The sequence below is a fragment of the Bombus vancouverensis genome, chromosome 2 (assembly GCF_051014615.1).
Source record: "Bombus vancouverensis nearcticus chromosome 2, iyBomVanc1_principal, whole genome shotgun sequence".
Classification (NCBI taxonomy): Eukaryota; Metazoa; Arthropoda; class Insecta; order Hymenoptera; family Apidae; genus Bombus; species Bombus vancouverensis.
Genome location: NC_134912.1, coordinates 21797643 through 21812303, shown reverse-complemented (window position 1 = coordinate 21812303; position 14661 = coordinate 21797643). Strand labels below are relative to the sequence as shown.

Sequence of the window (14661 nt, the reverse complement as noted above, 5' to 3'; positions counted from 1 at the left end):
TCATGTTATAACTGCGTTTTAATTTATGGAAAGTAGAAGATTTATGGCAATTATATATTTGAAATTTCCAATAAGTGTTAGTTCGATTACGGTAGAACTAATAAGAATAAATGTGTTGTGTAAGTATTAAAGCTCTACGATTTGATCTATCTGTACCTGATGCAACCTATATCAGTACCTAATGCAACGTATATTTTATAATAATTAGTAAAAATCTTTAGGTTTATTCATTTGTGGTTCTATCTATATTATCGTGTATTTCCTTTAATTGTCGTTTAGACTGCTTGCGAGCGAATATATATAGTTGGATTGTGGTTGGATTGGACAATCATATTTGTTTCCTTATGTCATGGCAGGTTGCGTCGTTGTGCTGCGCGTTGATCACTGTAGTGGATATATCATAACATGTATCTGCATACATCCCAACTCTCAACTTTTTAAGCGGAAGTGATATAGATACAGACAGACGTCTTTCTGTAATCGAAGAAAGCGACAAGTTGAACGAATTATATATATTTATATATATATATGTATATAGTTCTAGGACTATTCAGAAAATGTACAGTTATAATGCTTAAAAAATTACTTTCCTAAACGATGGCGGGATTGGAAAGTTACGAAAGAGTATATCGTGGAAAACCTGTGTCTAAATCTTGGGAAACTGGAAATAATTTTCCATATATTTACCATGGACAAGAGGTTATTCGTCCTTTAGATGTTCCTGTTGTGCATCCTCTAGTCGAAGATAATCCACCTTCCGAAGGAGGTCAGTTTTATTGAAATAAGTATATTTATGCGTAAAATCTATTGAAATATAGCAAAAGTTCTGTTATTGTTTTGCGTGAATAAAGAGACTTTAATCTGAAACTTTGTATTTCAGATCTTACCGTAAAGAAATATATGGTAGCTAGTTGTGGATTAGCAACCTTAATTACAGAAACTTTATTAGTTCATCCCCTTATTGTTCTAAGACGGCAGTGCCAAGTAAATCCTGGATTGAGCAAATATCATATAATACCAATCACTTTGGTACCTGTGGTCATACGTCTCCATCAAACTCAAGGAATAAATACATTATGGAAGGGAATTGGATCGGTGCTGCTTGTAAAAGGGATGTTGTTAGCTATCGAAGATTTCATTTCTAAAATAACACCATGGCCAAAGTAAGGTGATCCTTATATATACGATAAATGCTTATTTTTCAGTTTCTAATGAGAATAAATGATAGTTTCTTCTTTATTTTCATAATGCTAAATACATGATGTTGATGATGATGATGATGATAATAATAATAATAATAATAATAATAATAATAATAATAATAAATGATAATGAAATATTTATTAATTTCAGAGAAATAACATGTAATAGTTCACTGAAAGCATTTGGACAACATATCCTTCTTAAATGGTAATAATATATTAGTATATGTTAAATGTTCTTTGGTATAAATTCGTAACACGAAATTAATAGAAGATATGATAGTATTTCTTTAGGTTTAGTAGCACCATTCTATTCTGCATCATTAGTAGAGACGGTACAATCTGAAATTGCATCTGAAAGCCCTGGCATATTGGATGTTTTTCGAGATGGTGCAATTCGTTTAGTTGAAGTGAGCAACAAAGGCAGACTAATTCCCATTTATTCTCTTCTACCGCCAACAATTGCTTATGGAGTATCTAAATATCTTTTCACTCTAGCTGTTCAAGGAGTTACTAGTCGTATTATGCATATTAGACAAAAGCAGTCTCAAGAGTTAAGAGTGAGTCTTATATATTGATAATAATTTAAGAAAATATTTACTTTGAAGTAAGTATCGAATTCGTTAAATTATATGCACTGAATGTTATTTGTATGTCTTGTCAAGGGTGCATATAGCAGAGACTTGCTGTCAGAGACTGTTACACAAGATATAGAATTACAGTCGTCATTAGTTTCTACGTTCCTGGCAGAAGCATTGTTTTATCCTTGGGAAACGGTGATTCATAGACTTCATCTTCAAGGTACGCGAACCATCATCGACAACTTGGATACAGGTCGTAGCGTGACACCGCTATTGACAGGATATAGCAGTGCAAGAGACTGTTACAGTACGATTATATCTACCGAGGGACCCCTTGGTCTATACAAAGGATTTGGTGCTCTTATGTTAGAATTTACAGTAAATGTTATAATAGTGCGGGTTATTAAATGGGCTTTCACAGAATTACGAACAGTACTAAGACCAAAACCAAAATCACGAGAGCCCATCAATACACGAGAGCCCGCTCCACATTGGTACTACGACAACATATAAAACAGCATCAACTTTAGTATTACCTTTTATGTTATTATATAGACTGTACTATACTTATACATGCATAGGCATGAAATTGCTACACTGTAGTGAGTTGGTTATTCTCTACTTTTGTTATTGCCAAATTAGATCAATAATTTAATGCTTTCAGTAATTTTGAACATTTTAATATCTTTTGATTCATTATGGAATAATCAAGCGAATAAAATTTCCAAACTATTGTGCACGTGTAATTTATGATACTTAAATATATATATCAACGAGGAATAAAAGAATTTTAGAATTGAATTATTGTGATATTTCATAGATGTATACATGCAAAAAGTATATTTATTTCACGAACTTTTTAGAATGATTCGTTTCACTTAAAATACTTACGTTATAAGTATTGAAAACACTGTAAAGATGCAAGTTATGAAACTATGCTAGCTGTGGGAAATATTGTACCATTTCGTTATTATTTTTAGCTCTTAACAGTGGAAAAATAAGTGTATCGATACTCTGAAAACTAATATCACACAGCATTTACTTTCAACATTTGTTTTATACAACAATTTTATATGTGTACAATCTTTTTTTAACTTGCATCATATATTACACAGCCTTTCATTTACACCTAGTTTTCATATATGTAAAATAAAATGAAACAATCGACGAGAATATATATATCTATCGCTAACTAATGCTTAATAATTCTAAATCTTCAGAAAGTACAGGCAGTTTCAGAAATCTTAATTTCTTTCCCATTTTATCCGATACGTTATCAAAATTGATGATCTCTCTTTCTCTCTCTCTCTCTCTCTCTCTCTATATATATATATATATAGCTATATATATATATATATATATATATAACCTATATATATACATATATATATATATTTAAAATATTATTTACTCTCAACTTTAAAACTTAAACATAGTTTGTTTAATATGATTTAATATTTCATAAAAAACCTGTTTCCTAAATTCTTGTTCAAAGTGTTTTAATTGTTTAAAGATAATCTCAAAATGAAAGAGAGTCAAGTCTATTTCATACAATTTTTCAGTTCCAACAAGATGTGTATTTATATGTGTGTAACAATATATGATGAATTTGTACTAGCTTCGTGTAATCTTGATCGTATAGTTGTAATTGTTTTGCATATTTTAGTAACTATAATGTAATATATATGCGTGAATCATTTACATTGTATATATTACACAATATTGTACAATACCTAAATATTAACAGATGTTATATCCACTAATTGCGTTTTCTATCTGCGTTACAATAATATGTAGAACAGACGCGTAGATATCATAATTGTAAAACGCTAAAATATTACGTTAAATTTATTTTTGCATAATAGTAGTAGCAATCCGAGTATCTTTTGCTTTTAATTTATATGATCTCAATCTACTAAAATCACGATGAAATTTCCGTTCACTTTTATAAGTGAAAATTTGTGTGTAGGCGCATGTACACACGCGCGTGTATCTAGAAATAATTCAATAACAAACTTGTCGATATTGTTACGAATTGCTTGAACACAGAGTAAATTGCATACCACAATCGATTTGTTTTATCTGCATTCGTACTGCATGCGGTACAAATTAATACAGAATAATTATAATTGCATAATCTCCTAGTGTTATTTGCATTTTGTTCTTTCTTCTCCTTAATGTTATCCATGTGGCATAATCTTGTTTTGTTAAAGAAACATAGATTATAATGAACACATATTATTCACAAATTTGTGTTAGATTGAAAACTATTATCGTAAGATATAGTTTTGAACAATTTTTTCAAGAAATCGATCAGATGTGTGGCAGGTTCTTAATATGAATTATATGTTAATTGTGTATATGCTGAGCGTGTAATTCCTCCTCGGTGACATCACCTCTTCTAATGTACTGTGCTTTTTCTTGTCCTCGTACACATCCTTCAGTTACGTGGACTGACATTACATCGCTACCTGGCACTTCGAACATGGGCTCCAGAAGCAGTGATTCCATGATAGCTCGCAGCCCTCTTGCGCCAGTTTTCTTCTCCATTGCTAATGACGCTATCGCGTTTAAAGCCTCCGTGGTGAACGTCAATTCTACCTGTAAACACATATACATATATATGTAAACAACTCGTGAATCTTAAATTACGTATACGTATATGCGTTGAACAAATCTGATTGTAAGTAGCACGACGAAACGATTTAATTTGTACCTTGTCCATTGAGAATAACATTTGATATTGAGGCACCATGGCATTTTGAGGTTCGGTCAGTATTCTAACAAGCATATCTCTGTCGAGGGTATGAAATGGTACCAGGACTGGAAATCTGCCAACAAATTCAGGAATCATACCAAAATCAATTAAATCTCTTGCTTCGACTTGTTGTAACAGCAAATCCTTCTCTTTGTTATCTCTTTCTGTAGAGGGTGACATGTTTGCGACGTCTGCTAAATTCGCAGCTCTTCTTCCTGGACTCTCAGAAGACGGCGATGCACCAAATCCAAGATACTTTTCAGTTTTACGTCGCAAAATCAATCTATCTAATCCATTGTACGCGCCGGAAGCAACAAATAAAATATTCGTAGTATCGATTTGTAATGTATCACCGCGTAATTTTCTAGAGCTATTTCTTTCCGGTACGTTCACAATCGTACCCTCTAACATTTTTAACATTCCCTGCTGTACACCTTCTCCGCCAACGTCTCGCAGTTGATGTATGCCGGGAACAGCGCCAATTTTATCAACTTCATCTAAGAATACGATACCCATTTGCGCTCTGTCCACTACGTAATTTGCATCCTGAAGCAATTTTGCAATAACGCTTTCTATATCTTCACCAACGTACCCTGCTTGTGTCAGCGTCGTGCAATCACAAATAGCAAAAGGTACATCGAGACATTGAGCTATTGTTTGAGCGAGCAACGTTTTCCCGCTACCAGTTGGGCCAAGTAACAAGATGTTACTTTTCTCCAACTTCAATTGATGTTGTTTACTATCAAGGATATCAGATCCAGAGACTGATTGATTTTCTGTTGATTTATACTCGTTTCCTGTAGGATATTGCTGGAATCCAACGCCGAGCGAATTTCCAATAGTTGAAATATGTAGTAAGTCTACGGTATAACGAAGAATGAATGTCATTTGTTAAATGAAATATCTATGTATACAAATAAATGTTTGGTTGATTAGACTAGAAACAATGTTATTTACACCATTATTTATTAGTATAAAATCTATCTAGAACTGAATATTATTTAATTATTCTCAGTCGGACGTGTTATATCATATTTCTATATTGGATTATGTACAAAATGGGGAAACTATTATTTACGTGGTTTAAGACCTCTATGAGTGAAGGGATGATTCAAATCTTGTGTACCACTTGCATTAATAGAACCTTGCATTGAATTCTGCACTGGAAAGTTATTATAGATTCGTTTGTAGTGATTATAAACAGCGACGCTCAAAACTTTTTTAGCATATTCTTGACCTACAACATGTTTGTTTAGGTACTCAAAAATCTGAAAATACCGATACATATTAATACCTGTCATAATAACTTATTGTACAATAATATACAAAATTCTCTGCTGTTCAGAATAATAATACTAGCCTATAATATACTATCATATAAAATCATTACCTTCTTTGGTGGTGGTGGTGGTTTTCTATAAAATCCTTGTTTTGTATCATCTGGCCTTAAAGCTTCTTTAAGGCTTCTTTTTGAATCTACCTCCGATAGAACGACGAAAAAGTGATGACATTTCTCGCACTTGACAAACCTTGTTGATGCTGACCAAAAATATGTTTTTATACCATAGATAACTCTAGATCGTCTCTATAGTTAGTTATCTCATGCAGAAAACCATTCAAGTATTATTCACTTACACACAAAAGTTTCTACGTGTGTACAAGGATCACCACATTTTGGACATGTAAGAGTATTTTTCTTCCCACCGCCATTTCCAGTGGATGACGCACCACTGTTAGTATCTTTACCAGGTGGAGTAGGTTCGGAGGGTGCTTTTCCCAAAGTGGTACCAACCGTCAACGATCTAATCACAGCTACTCTTACGATTTTGTGAACTAATACAGAAAGAAATAATCATTTATATTTAAGCCAGACTAAACAATTGCTAATACATAGTTTTCAAATGTAGTATAGATTGTCTACTAACCATGATTTGCCATATGATTTGAAGATGCAATGCGACTGGCACTGGTTAAGCAGCAACGAACGCAGCTCATCTTTGTTTGTTTTTATTACGCAAACAAAATGTGGAAAGCAAAGAAAGTGGTTCTGCATTAATTATCAGACTCGCTTGAGATAAAATCTATGTAAAAACAAAAGATATTAAAACAAGATAGATTGATCTTTTTTAAAGGAAAATTGAAATCAGAAATTAGAAAATCTCAATTAATGTAATCAAAGATATTAAACGTATTATACGTGCAAATAGTATAATTTTGTACATTAACGATTTGTACAAGAGATCACGGAAGATTGAATGTAAAGTAGAAGGAGACATTATAGACAAAAAATATAAACTATATATAAAAGTGGACAGAGTTACCCAAATAGCATGAAATCTATATATGTATAAAAATTGTATGCTTCTTTCATTGAATAACGAACAATAAGAATAATCATTATGACAAAAAAAAAAAAGAAAAAAAAAGAGTACAAAAGAAACATTAATAATAGTATCAGTTGATCTATTTGAACGACGAAATTGCAATTTTGATGTATGCATAGGAAAGCAAAATACGAACACAGAGGCAATGTCAATGTAAAAATAAACAGTGACAACTTGTAGTTAACGAAAGTACTAAAATATCGAAGATACTAACCTCACAAATAAACACTAATGCATAAACAGTTTCTTATTATTCATAATTTATTCATCTCTTCCACGAAACATATGTAGAAAATCCAATAATCCAAAAAATCTTGTGTCAATTGGTTACCGCGAATGGAACAAGGAAAGAAATTAATCTATAAACACGACCGTCTGACATATCGCGTTACAAGGTGCAATAATCGCTCGAAGCATGATTCAAGGTCATTTGTTGACTGTCTTCCGAAATTTTCCGATGTTATTATATTTACTTTGTTAAAATTCGTTTGAAAACAATGTTCAATTTACCTCCATGTCAATGAAATATCTAGAAACCACCGACCAAAATATTGAAGAATTATATGGTATGATCTTGTACACACGTACCTACATACGTGGCGAATATAGTATATATTCAGTCTATCACGATCGTGATAAACTCTCTGACTGATGGATGATATACGCTGTTTCCAATTACTCAAACGAACAATTGTTCTATACCAAATCGTTCGATTTCTTCTTTGAATGGGACTATTTTTTCATATATTTACTGTTAGATTTCTTGATAAAAGTTTATCAATGTTCTTAACGCGAGCACACACTACACACAATGACGTTTTTACGAAATAACGAAACGTCAGTACGTCTGTGCATATGGTCACTCGAGGGCGCTTAATATCTTCTGTGTACGTATTACTGCTTATACATACATAAACATATCCAAGCAGTTACGTATTTGGTAGCGAATATTAAACGCGTATCAATAATTATAGTTCTATTTACCTTGAAGTTAATTGTAATAAATTTTTCAAATAATTTTAACCAATCGTAAATTTAGCTCACCGATTCTTTCCTATGCTCATTTTCCTATGCTCCATCCTCACCCCTCCTCTTTTTCTACCATTTCAGTTTTCGATTAAAAAGCGTATAGTTCGTTTTTCCCCACTGCAACTTGAACTATAGTAAATTACGTTGTAGTACGTACGTATGTATATATATGTCATGTATATGTATGTCATGTCGTATTGTGTACCGTAGTACCGTGTAAAAAGAGACAAAAGACGGTGATATAAAAGAGTGCATTGTTTGTTTCGTTGATGCTTTATTGCTATTAATTGTAATTGTACCTAAATATTCAATATTTGGGTACAATTGTTCTCAAACGTATAACGCAAAAAGGATGGAAATAAATAACGAGGTACGTCATTAACATGCTTTTAATACAGAATTGATTTGTTAAAATTCGCATGCAAACGATTGTTTTTAATTATTTTGCATCGTATAAAGACGTTTTACCATCTGTTATTAATTTTCTAGATTGTCCTATTAAGACAATGCATTCGTCAGGCTCGTATCTGTGTAATAAATAAACTGATCAGAGAAGCGAAAAGGTTACGGAGTGGTAACGGTAATGAAAAACAATTGGAAAAAAATAAGAATAAGGCGGATAAACTTTTAAGGGAAGTATTTGCGTTAAAAGGTATTAAAGACGATGAGATATCAAAATTCGGAATTACTAGGTTTAAATGCCTGCAAGACATATTACAAAACACACACACTGACGATGGAACTCGGGCTATGGCGAAAGTTGTTCGTTACAAGTCTTTAAGTTCGAAAATACTAGAATTTCAGGAAAAGTTTCCAGACTACAGTGAACATGTTTCGTTGAGGAAACAGAGGCATTCGTCGAAAAGAAAAGGGCCTACAGATGTCCTAAAAAAGCATTCGAACCAATCACAATGCGATACAAACAACACTGTAGAAAAAGTGTACGAAGGGAACACAAAAATTGCAGGTGATGTTACATCTTCCGCTGATGTACCTTGTGAAAAAAGGAGGAAGGTTAACGGAGAATGTAGAAGATTATCGGAAGGAAGGGAATTGAATACAGAATCTAAAGACGATGGAGGTAGTTCAAGGAGGATATTAAAAATGCAAGATGTAGAAATAGACTGTAGGTCTGACCAAAGTTCTAAGACTGTCACTAAAGTCATTAGCGACGAGGCCACCGTTAAACCATTCATGGAAGTTTTGCAAGAAATAGAAGAACAAACTGGTAAATACAAGGAAACTAAAAATCAGCAGTGTTGTAACGAAACAGCGGAATCATTAAAAAACACAGATGATTTTTTTTTACATAGAAATAAAGTAACTTTGGGTTCAAGCGATACTCTGTTTTCTAAAGAGATAAACACTAGCGGTCAACATCATATTAGTCGTGATATATTTAAGTTGCGTGAAATTAAAGAGAAAAAGTATAAACTGTATAACGAAAACACATACAAAGAGAGAAAGGGGGGTAGAGGACGAAAAATGAACTGCGCAAACATTATTCATGATCAAAGTGGCGTGACAGAGAGAAGCGATACACATTGGAAGCGAAATAAGAAAGATACGCAAGTTAAAGAAGAGGAGAAAATTAATAAAATAAGTTGTCCAGTATATGAAAATCTACATCCTTCCTGGATCGCAAAGAAGAAGCAACAAGATATTATGAAACAGGGGTTTCAAGGGAAAAAGATTAAATTTGATGAAAACTAAATAACTACTTTCGACATCTCTATTAAATACATTTGTTGTATAATTTTCGAAATGAAGGAACAACGTTATGTTAATTTTAATAAACGATGATCGATATATTGAGAAGGAAAGTTGTAGTTGAACATTTTAAAGTGAAATTGACATCAATTGCAAACACAACGAATACAGCTAAAAATGATTGTTACGTCCTTAATAACTGAAAGATTTTACTCTTGTTTTTATTCAATTAATCTCATTTCAATAATCAGTATAGAAAATGGATATCGGTATACACATAGATCATATTATGGTTGAAAGTGTGTATTTTAATTTCAGATATATGGTAAATAATGTGCGTCCAGCACTTAAAGTCCCTCCATCCTGCCTCTCTCTCTCTCTCTCTCTCTCCCCCTCCCTCTCAAGCTAATATTGCTCCTTTCCCAAGCAAATATCGTTCCTTTCTTTTCTTGATGCCTTGTTCATTCGTTGCTCCAACATACTGTACGTCGTAATACCGTATGCCATAATATATACCAATCACAAAAACATAAGAGAATCGTATCGACAGAGTTCAATGGAATTAACTTAAAGTATTAAAGTAGATTGACTTTCGTATAATTTTCTTTGAAACTTTGACGATACGTTATTTAATATATTATCTATATACGATTCTATTTTTAAACAGCCTGGCCTTATCGAAATAGAAATATTCAAGTTTGAAAGTTTTATCTCCTATAATCGCTATAGTAAGTCGCTGCAAAAATGACTTTTCGATTAAGTAGAGAAAAATCGTTGTTAAAAAAATTGTTAAAAAGCTAATATGTTGCGTGAAATGACTAGAAGAACGTTTTTTTAAAGAAAACTTTAGCCCGCACCTCACTGCTCTCGAAAAGAAGTAAAAATAAAAGTGAAATATGTAATACTGGTAATTTCGGCGTACGAAATGGCATATATGTAATTGTAACGTGAAGTTGCAATTATGTCGATGTCTGAATTGTTTGTTAGTGTGCGCGCGTAGAAAATACAAACTGCTAAAGAATTTCTTCCTAGAGTGTTTGACTCTTGAAAGATATTCGCGCTATAAACACCTTAATGAGCACGTGTGCAAGACAATCGAATTTAACATCAATTTAATACTAATTACTTTTTCATCTTTTCTCAGGTTCTAATACATTCAATACAATATTTCTGCACTGTAGTCGTAGCTGCGCGTTTCTATCGCTGCTTTTTGCTATTCAGAAAAATATATTCAAAACAGATTATTTTGTCCAAGTAGCGTAGTTCTTACACTATCGTAAAACTGGTTTGAAACTTTTTCATCTGACTGGTTTTTTTCTATCATTTTGAGTATCTATTTAAGTTATATTATTTAAGGTTCAACACTTCGTACAGTTTGTTTCAATGTACATATGTAGATATTTTTATTCAGCTGTTTGACTCGATGATGGCGAAAAGTTGAATTTTTATAAATTAATTTTAACGTGGAAATGTTAGGATATTTAGAAACGCAACGTGCCGGATCGCGCGTACGGCGAATGGTACACAGACTGAGTGGGAAGTCGTATGACAGAGGTGCATAGAGTATAGAGTAGGTTTCAGTATTATTTATCCAGTATTATTTATTCTTGGATAGAGTGCGTTGTTTTTCCGCGTGCATAACCAGTTGAGAATCCACAGGTAAACCTTTACGTCGACGGACTGCATCTATATATTTTTTAGCTCTGTTCTCGCTATCTGCTTTGTCACCGAAGTGTAGGTATTCCTCGTCCGTGGAAGGCGTCCAATAGGGGTCTTGCTCGATAACCTATTATTAAAAAAAAAAAAAAAAAAAGAAAAACCTGTTATATCAAAATTGCAATGTAAAGCGCCGAAATAGTTTGTTTCTTAACGAGATATATGTATGTACACATGTCACGTTACGTTATAGATTGCTATTTAACGCGATGAGTAACGTGTATGGTGTTAACACAAGCGAAAGTATGCTGCTGCAATTAGGACGCTGTACTTTAAGGCATACAAAATTTGTCCACTAAATAACATGTTTAACACGTTAACTAATTACGTTAAATTAATTAATTACAATAGATCCCAAGATTTCTATCAAATGGTAAAACAACAGCAACACGAAGTAATCGAATAAAACTTTAAATCATTTGCATTTACTTATCAGCATATTGTTTGTGAAATAGCTAGAAGAGCAATATAAACAAACAAATGAAGCGTGTTTACGAGAGGAAAGAGAGGATCACTTTGACTCGTTGGGATAATTAATAACTGATTAACCATGATATAACTCTATAACCTATATATATATATATATATATATATATATATATATATATATACATCGGAGATGAAAGAACACCGGAGTCTTTGGAATTTTGATTAATCCCGCAACATTGTAACCTAGAGTCTACTATAGCTGTAATTAAACAATTGTAGTTATTCAATCCGATTGTAATTGTTCGAGAGTTGTGATAATGAGCTTGGGCTCGAGGCGACAGCCAGTCGCCGAACGTAGCCGCGGTCACGGGATGAACGCCTTGTCTAACAAAGGCATGGAATAATTCTATAGCTCTCCTTGAAAAGGAAATAGTTGTAACACTCGACAGTAAACATTCCAACGGTCTCTGTCCCGTAGCTCGCCACACGCAGACCCTATTCTTCGAGTAAGATGATTGCCAGATGTCGATGCGTCTCCGCAGTACATGTTCAGCTAGCCCGAGGGCCCGTTATAAATCTTAAGATTTAGTCAACTAAGGTCCTTCAAACAGACAAACGGACTTTGTCCCAACTACGGGAAAATAGGGGAGACCTATTTTTCAACGAGCGACGTCTCCCACTGGCAACTTTCCCTCGAGGGCGGCTAGCATCTTTTTCTAACCACCGATATGGAGATTGACCAATTAGCAGCAACGCCAGTTTCCCTTACTTTCTGAACGAAGGCTTTCCTCGACGAATCCGATGATCTCGTGTCCTTAGACACACCCCAATATAGTTTTTCCTCTGTGGCATCATCGGGACGGGAAAGGCATTCTCTCTCGCGATCTCATCGATGAAAAGAGCATTCCTTTACGACCAGTGAATATTACGCGTCCGACTTAGATTTTGTGAGTACGTTCATCTATCATCCCGTCGACCGCGGATTCGTTATCGAACCTAGGATCATTGTCATTAGTTTCTCGAGTATCTAATTACCACGGTTACTTGTCCGGTTCTATGATAATCGTATTTGCACTAGCCAATGTCTTCTCTATTGCATAACGACGACGTGTAATCCAAACGAAGATTCGTTTCACGCCCCTAACCCTAATTCTAATGTAAACCCGACATATATATATATAGGGTTATATATATATATATATATATATATATATATATATATATATATATATATATATATATAGTGTGTGTGTGTGTGTGTGTGTGTGTGTGTGTGTACATATACACACACAAACACATATATATATATATGTATATAACCGATCAGGTGGATTTCCATCGTCAGCAATAATTGAACGACGCGAATGGAATAACGCGACGAAGAAACACGGGAAAACATCGAGATATTGTCTGCGTGTTCTCTTTATATGGAAAAACTTGCCTCCCAATGACTGAAAACCAGTTGAGGACTAGCCAGCCCGGATGTCTGTGTTCGCAGTTCTCTGGCAAGTTGAAAGCTCTCTGGCACAGGTAAAGTCGCAAGCACGCGAAACTGTCCACCGAATCCGAGAGCACTTTCCGCGGCAACTACACGGCCTTGTCTCTTTCCAAATGCCGCATACAGTTTTCCTGAAACAAAATCAAACCTATTAGAGTTACGCATGTATTATAGAATTCATTCGCAGGGAATAATTTAGTTCGGTAGCTTGTGGTGAGAGAAAATGTTCTGGCTATACATTATTTTTCTGCCAGATTATTTCGATTTATAGAAAAGTGGAATATGGCGGCGAGTCATTGATAATGGTGTTATTTATCGAAAGGATCTTCTTTCTGCTTTTATGGGAATAAAAACGGTTGATAAGGAAAGGAAATTGATAAATGAGGAAGATGGTTACGTCGATGGATACCGTTCCATCGCTAGAATCGTGTGATTTCTTTTTCTGTTGGTCGATCGACATTCTTCCCTAGGACGGTGAAGACGTAGTTGCACTGCATTAAAAGTCGCAGCAAGGAGGATAGTTTCCGGTCGTAGGTTGCGGCACCTGCACTCGCCTGTCCTCTTCCATCCTTCTTTCATCGCCGGTACATGCAAGAATCTGGCGTATCTCCCCTTTTTTTACCTACTCGTAACGTTACGATCTCACCGTATACACAGGCATGGACACCAATACGCTGCGCTCTCGCGCTCTCTCTCTCTCTCTCTCTCACACACACACGCGCACACACACACTCTCTACCATGCCGCAATCTCACTGTTGAGAGTTGAGAGTTTCACCTCTAACTAACTATACGTCCAACTCTACGATTCCCCTCTGCGACTTTTATCTCGATGCTCTACTCTTTCAGTCCCACCTTGCTCTCAAGCTCCTCGCCGAATCGTAACCGAGTCTCGTTCCCCTCTTCGATAGCAAGAATTCATTCATGCCACATACAGTGGTTCTCCGAACGAAGAGAGCGAACTTGTTGAAACGTTACGATGAATATCGTTCCTCGTTAAATGTGAAATCCACGCGAAGTAAAACGTTGTCTTCTAAAATTTAACGTGTATCGTCTAAGCCTTAAAAGATTGTACATGAAACCATAGCGATGAAACAAACTACATAAAGACTATAGAGCAAAACATTCAGATTTAGCATTTAGTAGATACGAGATTTGCTCGTTAAGATTATACGTTACGATTAAATAATATTTATAATAAAGAAATCTGTTGCGAAATATATGTAAAAGTTGAGGGAATAAGATAGAAATAAAGTAGGCATGAGACGAAACGAGACAAGATCAAATCGGATCAAATCGGATCGGATTGGATCAGATCGAAGCGGAGCGGAGCGAATTGGGTCTCATTTCGATCT

At 34.4% G+C, this 14661-nt stretch overlaps 4 protein-coding genes across 10 annotated transcripts in view; 2 read left to right on the top strand and 2 right to left on the bottom strand.

The window, feature by feature from the left end:
• The first annotated feature begins 357 nt into the window (after positions 1–357).
• Positions 358–2975, top strand: LOC117162378 (mitochondrial outer membrane protein SLC25A46). Its single transcript, XM_033344275.2, has 5 exons — positions 358–766; positions 881–1163; positions 1354–1410; positions 1486–1762; positions 1868–2975. Exons 1-5 carry the CDS (start codon positions 598–600, stop codon positions 2294–2296), a joined length of 1215 nt encoding a protein of 404 aa, XP_033200166.1. The 5' UTR covers positions 358–597; the 3' UTR covers positions 2297–2975.
• ClpX (Caseinolytic protease chaperone subunit) lies at positions 2806–8103 on the bottom strand. 6 transcript variants are annotated; one of them, XM_033344267.2, is made up of 7 exons: positions 7970–8103; positions 6467–6622; positions 6177–6374; positions 5932–6080; positions 5620–5809; positions 4500–5401; positions 2806–4384 (listed from the first exon to the last, which is right to left on the bottom strand). In XM_033344267.2, exons 2-7 carry the CDS (start codon positions 6534–6536, stop codon positions 4133–4135), a joined length of 1761 nt encoding a protein of 586 aa, XP_033200158.1. In that variant the 5' UTR covers positions 6537–6622; positions 7970–8103; the 3' UTR covers positions 2806–4132. The 6 variants fall into 6 exon arrangements, with proteins under 6 accessions (XP_033200158.1, XP_033200156.1, XP_033200153.1 ...); XM_033344265.2 differs by lacking the exon at positions 7970–8103 and adding an exon at positions 7436–7908; XM_033344262.2 differs by lacking the exon at positions 7970–8103 and adding an exon at positions 7514–7908.
• A 56-nt stretch (positions 8104–8159) lies between these two features.
• Positions 8160–9777, top strand: LOC117162377 (uncharacterized). The gene is made up of 2 exons (XM_033344273.2): positions 8160–8324; positions 8444–9777. The coding sequence occupies exons 1-2, from the start codon at positions 8307–8309 to the stop codon at positions 9665–9667; spliced, it is 1242 nt and encodes a 413-aa protein (XP_033200164.1). The 5' UTR covers positions 8160–8306; the 3' UTR covers positions 9668–9777.
• Positions 9778–11239: 1462 nt separating this feature from the next.
• LOC117162372 (elongation factor-like GTPase 1) overlaps positions 11240–14661 on the bottom strand; it is a 29098-nt gene continuing 25676 nt past the window's right edge. For both annotated transcript variants that reach the window (XM_033344253.2, XM_076625445.1), the window contains 2 exons: positions 13251–13438; positions 11240–11450 (listed from right to left, as the gene is read on the bottom strand). In XM_033344253.2, the coding sequence (XP_033200144.2) occupies positions 11262–11450; positions 13251–13438 (377 nt within the window). In that variant the 3' untranslated portion in view covers positions 11240–11261. The remainder of the gene's footprint in view (positions 11451–13250; positions 13439–14661) is intronic.